The sequence below is a fragment of the Microtus pennsylvanicus genome, chromosome 4 (genome assembly GCF_037038515.1).
Source record: "Microtus pennsylvanicus isolate mMicPen1 chromosome 4, mMicPen1.hap1, whole genome shotgun sequence".
NCBI lineage: Eukaryota > Metazoa > Chordata > Mammalia > Rodentia > Cricetidae > Microtus > Microtus pennsylvanicus.
Genome location: NC_134582.1, coordinates 40963130 through 40975000, shown reverse-complemented (window position 1 = coordinate 40975000; position 11871 = coordinate 40963130). Strand labels below are relative to the sequence as shown.

Below are 11871 nucleotides of genomic sequence, written 5' to 3'. Positions count from 1 at the left end.
GGGTGTCTACTATGTCTCAAAGTTATCAAATGTTGGTACTTCAAATGTATAAAAGATATAATTTGTCATTATATTGACAAAAGAATGGGCATCTCAGTCATCTACTGACCAAAGGATATTCATTTCACCAAGCTGACCAAAGAGTGACCATCTGACCAACCACTGACCAAAAGAAGGTCATCTGACCAGTTACTGACCAAAGGATGGCCATCTGATCCAGGAACTGACCCAAGGATGGGCATCTGAGCCAGCAGCTGAGAAGCTAGCATTGACTACTAATGAGTGGGAGACTTAGCTACTGTACTATATCAGAGAGTAATTCTTATCCCTTCTCTTATCTTTGCAGCCAAACCTCACAGCCAGACACCTCCTAGAGAAGAACAAAGGGCATCAGTTATCGCGCACAAAGAACCTGTCCCTGATGTCCTCACCATCCAGAGGCAAAGCAACCAACACATCCACCCTCCGAAAGAGCCCTGGGTCCAGGAGGAAGGGGTCTGGGCAGTTCTCCATCACAACAGCCTTGAACACACTCAACCGCATGGTCCATTCTCCTGAAGGTCACCAGATGGTGGAAATCAGCACCCCCATGCTCATCAGCTCTAGCAGCCCCTCTGCGTTCACTCAGCCTGGGGACAAGGCAGACTTCCCTGCCAACTCTGCTGTTCAGGTAAGGAGTAAATCCACTGGGACCTTAATGGTAGGTAAGAGAGCATCCCCATGTCATGAGCACTGCTGGGTGCTAAATACTTGCCAGTCACTCAGACTATTAGCTAAAGTCATATATCTTGTCAGATATTTGTGCTCTCATTTTATTCTTAAGCATCCTGTAAGTTAAATATTTATTATTATTATTATTATTATTATTATTATTATTATTATCCCTACTCTATAGATAAGGAAACTGAGAGTTCAAAGAGTTAAACAACTTGTCCAAATCCCCAGATACTTCTCATTTTTCTGTTTCATGATAAACATGATTGCCTGTTTGTCATAAAACTTTCCTCTATGGAGATGTAGATAGACACTTTCATGACAGGGTTTTGGCATAATGTGAGACTCTCTGTCACATCTGCAATAGCCTGGGCATCACATGGGGAAAAAAAACAATGGAACCTGTGGATTGGCAGGTGCATCTCAGGATAACGATATAATTTGTGGGTCCAATGCCCATTTCTGCATTTTTCCTTTTTGTAATTTCTTTAATGCAAGCCCCTTGTGCTAAAATGGTTAAGAATTTCAAGATGGCAATAGCAGCGCATTAAGTCAAACGATGGCCCCCAAGTGACCATACAAGTCCCACACCTATAGAGCCAGCTTGGATGCTCTCACAGTGGGCACCTCATGAGGCAATGGGCACAAAGCACCCAGGGTAAGGATGTCTGCACATGTTCAGCTCCCAGACAGCACTTGCTCTCCATACAATTTTTATTATCAGCCCTGCTCACCAAGATGCTAAGAAGAGATGAGCCAAGGTGAATCGCAGCAGTTCAGAAGTTGAAGTCTTTCTGACAGCATGTGGCTGTTTAGGCTGAAGGGCCCTTTAAGAGATGAAGGAGGAGAGGGATGAGGCAAGGTAATTAGGAGGAGTGTGTTGGGTACGCAGCTAAAAATGCTCTTTGGAACCATGCATGTGGCAACTTGAAGGGACAAACTTCAACTCACATGGGTGTCTTTTTTTTTTAAGAAGCTATAAATCTTGTTTTTAAACATGAATTTCTACCTTGGGATTAAATGGCTTAATTGGACTCTAATCCCTTTATAACAAGACATGGAAGAAGGAGAAAGTCAAGGGCTCCTCAAAGACCTGTGAGCTGGTCTGCAACGAAAACAATCATCTCTCTTAACACACTCTCTGACACCACTGTCTGAGTGGCTAAGAGTGTAGCCTCGCAGGTAACTGATGTAACTGAACCTCCACCTGTACTATTCTTCTCTCTCTCTCTCTCTCTCTCTCTCTCTCTCTCTCTCTCTCTCTCCCTCCCTCCCTCCCTCCCTCCCTCCCTCTCTCTCTCTCTCTCTCTCTCACACACACACACACACACCGTATATACTCTCCTTATTTAAAGAAATTCTGGGGCTGGAGAAATGGCTCAGCGGTTAAGAGCACTGACTGCTCTTCCAGAGGACCCGAGTTCAATTCCCAGCACCCACATGGCAGCTCACAACTGTCTGAAAATCCAGTTCCAAGGGATCTGACACCTTCACACCAATGCACATAAAATAAAGATAAATAAATCATAAAAAAATTAAAAAAAAAAAAGAAATTCTGACATGCATCCTAAAGCCATTTTTGTAAGTATCTACATGCTTTCTGCCCACAGTTGTTCTAACATACACACACGCATACACGAACCTGATGAATCTAAAACAGGAACCTGATGACTCACATGAAGCCGTAAAGTCAGAAGCTTCTAAAGCGTTCTTTATATAGAGGCCTGGGTATATAAGATGCACCCACACTCTGGGAGCTCAGCTGGGAGCTGGCTCATCAAAAGATGTATCCAAGAGACATGTTCTCTGTGCCTTTGAAATCTTTATTCCTGGACGTTCACTTCATCTGCTGAGAGGATGGACCAGAGTGGGAGAATCCCAGTAGTACTCAAAACAAATCTTATTTCTTCCAAGTATGCACAGAGAATGATAATTCCAAACCGCAGCATTCATGGGAATCACTGGGCAGCACCAATAGAGTTTTTGTCGGTGCAGATGGTTGTAAGTGGTGAATATTTCTGTCTAGGTGGCACAGGCGTTGTCCAAACATATTCAGAAGCCCCATGTACAAGCTCATCTAAAGATAAGCAGGGCATCGAACAAAGTCTCTCACTTCCAGCCTGCGTTGGATCTAGCCCAAGTTCTCCCTGTCTTCCCCACCCCATACCCTCACACAATGTTTAGACCTAAGTGGGTATTCAATAAATCAAATGATCAAAATATTTTTTCTTAAGTATCTTGGCAGGTGGTAATCTATACTGAGGGAAACCTGTAAGGGAGAACTACTTTCTTGTAGACCTCAAAGATTACTGTAACTCTTTCAACTAATAAATGTCCGGAGTGTGTATAATGTACTGATAACCATGGCAAGTGAAGAGATCCTGCTACAAAACAAAGGCAGTGATAATAATCTAATCGAGTAAACTGTAGCATGGGGGTCATGAGGGACGGTAAAAGAGGAGAGGGGAGGGGCCGGAGAGATGGCTCAGCGGTTAAGAACACTGACTGTTCTTCCAGAGGTCCTGAGTTCAATTCCCAGCAACCACATGGTGGCTCACAACCATCTGTAATGAGATCTGGTGCCCTCTTCTGGGGTGCAGGTATGCACACAGGCAGAACACTGTATACATAATAAATAAATTAATAAATAAATAAACAAAAAAATGTAAAAAAGAGGAGAGGAAAGGGAGGGAGTGGAGAAAATTATATTAAAATTAATGGATAAATAAAATATTTTAAAGCTTTATGAGATATGGATGTATAGTTAGATGATAGATAGATAGATAGATAGATAGATAGATAGATAGATAGACAGACATGCAGACAGACAGATAGTGATAGATATAGGTGAACAGATACATGATATACTGTCATGATTCCCAGGCCCAGTCTCCAAAACCCTGCTCTCCATACTAATGTGGTAAGAACCTTTGTAGGGGAGTTATAAAACCACTTTACATCAAAGAAATTAAGGGCCCAGAAGAAAAATCGTTTGGGCAACTTCTCATGTAGAGTCTGCCTTGATCTTAGTAAGAATTTCACTGTCCTGACAGCAAAGACCTGAGCATCAGCATTAAGCCAGTGTGGTTTATCTTAAGTTTACATCCTCTCTTCTTGGTTGTCCTCATCTTTCTCCCGACTACACGACTTTCCATCACTTTTCCCCACATACCTCCCAGTGGAAAATAATCCCCGTCTTTGTTCCACCTAAAGGCCTTCATTGACTGCCACTTTGTTCCTTACAGACTGCCAGCTGTGACCAAGCATTTATGCTGTATGTTGCTAAGGGCATCAAGAAGAAGGTGTTACCAAGGAATCCACTCAATGGCTAGCCATAGCGGAGACCAGGCTCTCTAAAGTGGGATAAGGACCCTGATGGCCCCCACGCTGCCTTAAGTGGTATAAAGACTCGGAAATTAATAAACACAAAAGAGTAGGCTGAATAACTCATTCCTTTTACAGCCCTCCACAGGGTGTTAGAGGATACCAAGGTCTCGGCTCTGTTCCAGTCTATATGTAACACCCCCCAAGCACTGGCTACTCAGGAATAGCCAGTAAATAAGGAAAGGGGGAACTGCCTCAGATTCTGTAGGAAGTTACTGCCTCACTTCTAAGTAGAGAAATACCATGTTTATACTTTGTTGTGTGGTAGTGACTCTCTAAGTCTTATAAGCTATATCAATTCTATGTTCACAGAAGGAAAGATGGAAAAATGTTTGGGTATTTGATTTAAATTTAAATTTTCCATATTTATAGAGCAGCAAGCTAATAAAGGTACATACATAGACATGGAAAAATAACTATAAAGGTGGGATTCCTAGTACAGATTACATCATGCTGATCTCAGGTGAATATGTGTGTAACCAGAGCATGCACGCGTGGCTGTCCTGGAACTCACTACATAGACCAAACTGGCTTTAAACTCACAGAGATATGCCTGCCTCTGCCTCACAAGTCCTGAGATTAAAGTGATCACTACGCCCTGCCAGGAATAGCTAAGTATTAGTCTGTAATGTGACTATGTAGTAAAAGGTCCAGGAAATTTCTTTTAGGGAGTTTGTAAACCTATCCAGCTCCCACCAACAAGACAAAAAGGAGGTCGAATACACAATCAGCCTAGAAGTCACCTCAGTGAAGTGTCCTGGTTCCCTCTGTGAAGAAACAAGACTGCAATTGCCCAAGTCTTTATTACGGTACTGTTACCTTCACACCCAAAAGCTAGAGCAGGGGATTGGATCTTCTCATTGTCGTCATGTCTTCCTACCTGTAGGAAACCAAGTGCCAGCCCTGGGTACTCGTTGCAGTACTAGCCTCAAAGATGCACTAAACTATGGGCTGGAAACAGCTCTCCTTGAAAACGATTCAATCAAATCTGAGCACTTAGCACAGGCTCTGTGGAAGCTTTGGTGGAGAAGGTCAAGTCGGTGTCTTGGCACTAACACACTTGACCTTAGCGAGAGCCTGGGCATTATCTCTAGGACCATTACTTAGGAAGGGTGCCTCAGAAGGAGAATGGAACATAAGTTACGGAAGAAGTCCTTCAGTGACACAGAACTTCTATGGGAGAGTCACAAGCATAGGCCCTCACTGCCCCTGTAATTCAGGCTGCGGAGCCCCTCTCGAGCCTGTCTGCCACACTCACAGAACAGTGAAGCAGTCTCTTTTTCGGCAGTAAGAGGTCCTGCTCCCTCGGCATCTCTCCTCCTCTTCTTTTCTCTCCATCCCACTTCCAACTCTGTAAGTTCCTTCTTAACCTCTCTCTTCCTATATGTCAAACCCAGGGTAGTAAAATCTCTATTAAAAAAAAAAAGACTTTACCCCCACCTCCTACAATCAGCTCGTTGGAAATCCCTTTTTGCCACCTAAGTAGTCATTGTTGTGTCCGTCCCATGCCACTTTCTTAGTTTTGGACCTCGTCTTTGCCTAGTCTACTTTCCCGGCCTCTGTATTGACCTCCTAGAACCATGCTCAATCACACACCTCATCCTGCCTAGCCACTCTTGGAATCTCTCCATTTTTACACTTATAACTTGATAATGAATGTTTTAAATTTTAAATCCTTTAGCCATTTCTATTTCCCTAATTGCTACTGGTTCCCAGAAGCCCTGAGGAATGGTAATATCTGTAGTTAGTTTATTTAGTAGTCACTAGAAGACAAAAATCATAAGAGACTTTATCATGATAAACAACTGTTCAGAGGAGATATTGATGTGTGCCTTTAACATCCAGCACATTTCTGGGAGGGAGAGATCACATAACTTGTTCCGAGGCTAGAGCCTACATCAAAGTTTCTTCCCCTAAAGATTTCATAAGTATGATACCATAGAGTGTCCACAATCTGGCTACAATATACCTTCCAGAAGCCCCGGCTCGGTACAGTCATAAACATGCATGTACACTAGCCCAATATAATATGGAAGGTAGGGTCAGTCTAGATGTGGTAGCACTCATAATACTGGCACTTGGGAAGTGGATGCAGGAAAATCAAGAATTCATTGTCGTCCTTGGCTATACAATACATTTGCAGTGAGCCTGGGACTGACTATATGAAGCTTTGTCTCAAAACATTACCACTTGCACACACATTACAGTAATCTGCTCAACACCCAAAGGACAATACATACACAGCCACCTCATTCCTTTTTATCCTTGCACCCCTCACAAGGCCTGAGTTATTCTGGACAATGAACATATTTTGCTGGCTAAATAATGCAATTCCCTCCTAAATGTATTTCTGTTTCATTCATCTGCTTCAATCATACCCATCCCCTAAATCCTAATTATAAACTATTTCTTCAAGGAAGCTCCTGTCAGTCATCCTGTGTCTCTCCCGTGTTAACTACACACCATTTACCTTATTGTTATAAGCAACATGTTAGAACATGTAACATCATCTCTGTATAATTTAACACATAAATAAAGACTGTGTGCATATATCTTATTACATTGCCCAATAAGTTGAAAGTTTCTCAAGGGTGGGGATATTGTCTTATACACTTATGTCACTGTAGAATAGCCAAAGACATCTCATCTTTATTACCCAGACACCGTAGAAAGACACAGAAAGCAAAGGCAAGTCAGTGTGAGAAATATTCCCTTCTCCAACTATGCCAGAGGGATAGCAGCAAGTCTAGGCACCTTCTCTGAGTTCCTAGAGAAATGAGCCAGCATGTATCTTGAAGAATTCTGAGATATACAAAAGTGACTCCTTTTAACCCTGTATTTGGAATATTATGAAGTTATTTCTAGAACTGTTATAAGTCCAGATCCATTCTATGGGTGTCTCATCTTCCATTAGGGTCTCTCAGTCCAACATAGTGCTCAGGGCTGCAGGAAGGGTAGTTTTTACTTAGGATTAAGGTAATTTTCCCCCCTTATGCTTAACAACTCCACCCAAGATAATTTACAAAGATAAATGATGATAATAATTCTAAGTTACTATCTCCCCAATACAAATTTCATTCATTCCACAATTCTCACTCAACAAATCCACATTCACATTAGAATTGTGGGTTCTTGAGAAATTGTAGGAAGAAAGGAGTCTGCATTGAATAGACACCCTCCATCAAACATTCTATTACATACTATCATTATCTGTTCAGAATACCTTTTATGAGTCTTCATGGGTACTTGAAATCTGTTAACTTTTTGAGAACATGCCCCTTGATAAAGATATTTGACTCCAGGTTTTTATTATTAAGACCAAGTAGAATTCACACTACAATATATCCTTAAACTAGTCTTATGAGTTATCAGTTGACGCCTTAGATGTGATCACTGGCAGGCATTTGAAAATAAGAAAGGAATGAAAGCCCCACTTGTCTGTCCCACAAGAAACCAAAGGGTGAAGGACAAGCAGAGTGGAGGGCAAATAGAAATCAGTGCTGAGTGAAGAAGCCATGCCAGCCCTGGACCCAGACTCCTCTCCTCATCCCGGGCTGAGGCTTTAGACAAGTCAGTAGCCATGTTGAGCTCCAGTCTCGTATCAAAAAAGGAGTGTGCTTGGGGTTGGATGATCTGTGTGGGAGCTTGTGCCTGGAGAAAACTGATTCCCCCTCTCTCAGGAGCCATTGACCAGTCTTCATCTAAGAATGGAACCTTGTAGAATTTCCCCTGTCCACACTGGGTGTGTGGACAGACAACCTGTTGAGGTTTTGTAGGTGCAGCTATCCAATCCAATAGGTTCAGCCCTGGACGCATGTACATTCGAGAAAAACTAGCTAGCCTCCATTAGTATTAGTTATACAGAGAGAGAGAGGTATAGATGCAACAATAATAAAGAAGAGGTCATGAATTTTGGAGGGGAGTTGTGGGGAGGGGGGCATGGGAGAAAACCGAGGAGCCCAGGAGTGGGAATAATATAGACTCGATGCTCATGTGTGAAGTTCTCAAAAAGAAAAGATAAAATATTTAATTTTTCAATGAGTATACTCTGATTCACAAGGTTTCTAGGAAAATCAAAAAATAATAAATATGGAAATAAGTACTTGGCTCTCAGTTTTATTGTTGTTTAAGTTTTCAAAGTCAGATTTTCTTAGTAACAAGTCGCCATATTGCCATCCAGTCTTTGCTGTGCTTTTTTGAACTTTTTTAAATGAAATTTTTCAAATCTATCTAAAAATTAAAAGAATATTGTAATGAGCCCTCTCGGGCCAATTTCTCCCCCTACTCTTCCTCCACCTGACTCCTTCATTGAATAAATCGAAGCCCAGACTTCAGGTCAAATTACCTATTGTTGTAATTGTGCCTTTTAAGACATTTTACCACTATCATAATATTATCAAACATCAAGCAAAATTGTCTTCTATATTTTCAATATTCCATGTTTGCATTTCTACTTTGGCCTTATAAACATTCTCCTTGGTTGATTTATGCAAATGAGATGCAGATGAAGCAAAAACTTTTCATTGGCTTTATACAGTTCCCATGTTTATTTTCTCTACCCACTAACTGGCTTCCTCATCCCCTTGCACTGTACATGGTTTCGTTGTGTTGTTAACAAAAAAACTAAGCCATTTGTCCTCCTGGATTCAAAATTTTCTGGATACTGCCAGTTGCGTCTTTACAGTGGTTTTGGATTCTTGCTTGCCTTGTTTTGTTTTGTGTTTCATGTAGTCCGTGCTTCAAGGTTTATCCACATACGCAGCCTGTGTTAGGACTTTATTCCTTTTTATGGCCAAAATAACACGCCAGTGTATGGAGCTGCCATAGGATTTAGTCTACCGGCCCATTAGTTAATAGGCATTTGGGCAGTTTCTATTTGTCTAGGAGTATTCAATGATAATACTCCTAGGAGCATTTGCAAGAAGCTTCTGTCTAGGTAATTTTCATACGCATATAAACCTAGGGATGGAGCCGATAGTTCATATAGTGGTTCTCTTCCACAAGATTCTGTTGGTGAAACTCACTATTTCCCAAAATGAACGCACATTTTACATTTCTACCATCACCGCACAGTGACTCCAGTTTTTCCAGTTTTTACCAACATGTGTTTACTGTCTGTCTTATGGCCCATAGCCACCCTAGGCTATATCAAGCATAGTATCTCGTTGTAAAATCTGGCTTGTATGTATTTGGTTTTCCTGGGCTTTGCTTTTTGTTTTGAGGTAGGATCTCACAGGTTGGCCTTAAACCCTCTATCCTCCTGCCTCAGCTTCCCAAGAGCTGAGATTATAGGTACAAGTCACTGTGTCTTAATTTGCAGTTCTCTGATGATTAATGACATTGGGCATTTGTTCATAAGTTTACTGAACAAGTATTCTTTGGAGAGAAGCCTGTGTGTGTGTGTGTGTTGTCCATATTATAATTGGGCCGTCTCTTTTTAACTGAGCTATAACAGAGCTCTTTACATAGGCTGCAAATAGTCCTGGATCAGATATATGACTTACAATTTTCCCCCATTCTGCAAGTTCTTTCCACTTTCTCCACAATATTCTTTAAAACACAGAAAATATTTTTGTTGTGATGGTGTCTAATTTAACTACTCTAGGAAACCATCGACTAAACAAAATTTAATTTGTCTTCAATGGTGTTTTACAATTTTATCTTTTTTTAATTATTTATTATGTATACAATATTCTCCCTGTGTGTATGCCTGCTGGCCAGAAGAGGACACCAGACCCCATTACAGATGGTTGTGAGCCACCATGTGGTTGCTGGGAATTGAACTCAGGACCTTTGGTAGAGCAGGCAATGCTCTTAATCTCTGAGCCATCTCTCCAGCCCCCACAATTTTATCTTTTACGCTTGTGTCTAGGACCTGAGTACAGTCGATTTTTGTATATATTTTGAGGTTGGAGTTCAAATTTATTCTTATCATACAGATATCTAGTTGTCCCAGAGGCATTTATTGAGAAGGTCATTACATCCCCATTTTGTTAAGTTGACACTCTTGTTAAAATTTAAATACTTATCACACACATCAAACAGCTAGAGATGTTTGATTGCATCTCCTTTCCAATTAAAATGTATTTATATTGAGCTGTCACCAGCCTGCTCCGTTGGTTATCAAGCTCCCCATCCATCTTCCTACCCAATGATTTGAACATCATTTTCTTCTGGGTGGCAAAATGGTGATGACACTCCAAACCCACCCTTGCTGCTGGGTTTCTTTTTAAACTGTGACACTTCTGTAATGTTGACTTCTGCTTCCAAGAGCTCCTTGTTTGTCAGACGGCACACGGGGTGCATTCCCTGGGTTACACACTGCACCCCACTCCTGTGTGTCAAAAGCTAATAGACCAGAGACTCCAGAGCTCATATCCTTGACCCCCATTTGTTCCTGAGTATTCTCTATCTCAAAAACAGGATTCCTTTCTCACCAATGCCTGCCATGTTTGCCATAACTGAGCCGCTAACCCTTTTTCCACTAGCTGCTGCCAGCTTTGCCCTAGCTGTCTGTGTCGGTCTTCTTGTTTACACCCTGATCGTTGCCCTCGGGCTGGCCCAAGTGGCCCAGGTTCCTTGGCTATGTGCTCACTCCTCTACCCTCTCCAAGGTCTAGTTTCCACACTTGGGCCAAGACCAGGAGAAGGAGGCCTGAGCTTGTGCAATCCGGAGAAAGAAATGGCTTCAAGGTTGATGTGGGGATGAATGATGACCTTTATTTTCCAAGTATGGGTTCGCATACTAGAATTGTGTTGCTGTGTTCAGAAGCAAAAAAAGGAACATAAATCAAAGTATACAGGCTGTGGGAACATACATCTCTTGAACTGCTGGGTTCGGCATACTGAAAGAAAGCATTGGAGCAATGATTCTCAACCTTCCTGGTGCTGACCCTTTCATACAGTTCCTCATGCTGTGGTGACCCCCCACGCCCCCCCAAACAACCATAAAATTATTTTTGTTTTTACTTCATAACTGTAATTTTGCTATGGTTATGAACTGTAACGTAAATATTTTTTGAGGCTAGAGGTTTACCAAATGGGGCCGCAACCCACAGGTTGAGAACCACTGCCCTAGCGGCACCTATGCATCCGTTACTATTGGGTTTGGGTTTGGTTTTCAAGTTCTCTTATTCAGAAAAGTACATAAGAACTAAAAGTAGAGGATTTGACTCAATCAGAGTTTCTTGCCACGATTTTATCATCTAACAACTAGAGGACATTGAATTAATATGATGTGCCCCTATGTTCTCATTTGCAGAACAGGCTGTCTTTCCATGAAGGGTCTCTGCAAGGGTCTGCAGTAGTTCAACAAGCTGTAGCCATTGTTCTTACCTAAAGCAGAGTTTTAGAATGCCATGACATTGAGACTCAAGAGATCCCTAACATGTTCCCTCCAGTAAAGGGGGGAGGGGGGTTAATCTTGTTTTACACGTAGGAAAACTGGCATGAAGTAGTCCTTCCTTGACAAACTTAGGCCTCCCTACTCTTCAAATAGACACCAAATTGCTATTTAAAACAGAAATTTAGGTCCTTTGGTGTACTATGTGGTGCCTGGCCCTTGAGCTGCATGGTCCCAGGTGGCAGGGGTGACCATCTGCACAAGAACCATGATGGATGTGACACCAATCAGGCCTAAGAGGATGGAATCCACTTCAGTATGTGGCTCTCCAGGCGTGCATCCCGTCCAGGTCTGTGCCTACATCTGCTAAGGTGGCTTGGATGTTGACCTGACAGAGAATGATGTGGCTCAACTACCTAACAGCACATTCTG

The 11871-nt window shown here is 41.9% G+C and overlaps 1 protein-coding gene across 1 annotated transcript in view; it reads left to right on the top strand.

The window, feature by feature from the left end:
- Window positions 1-11871, top strand: part of Sh3rf2 (SH3 domain containing ring finger 2) — a 105573-nt gene that overhangs the window by 62721 nt on the left and 30981 nt on the right. The window contains 1 exon segment of the mRNA XM_075968759.1: window positions 347-670. Coding sequence (XP_075824874.1) covers window positions 347-670 — 324 coding nt within the window.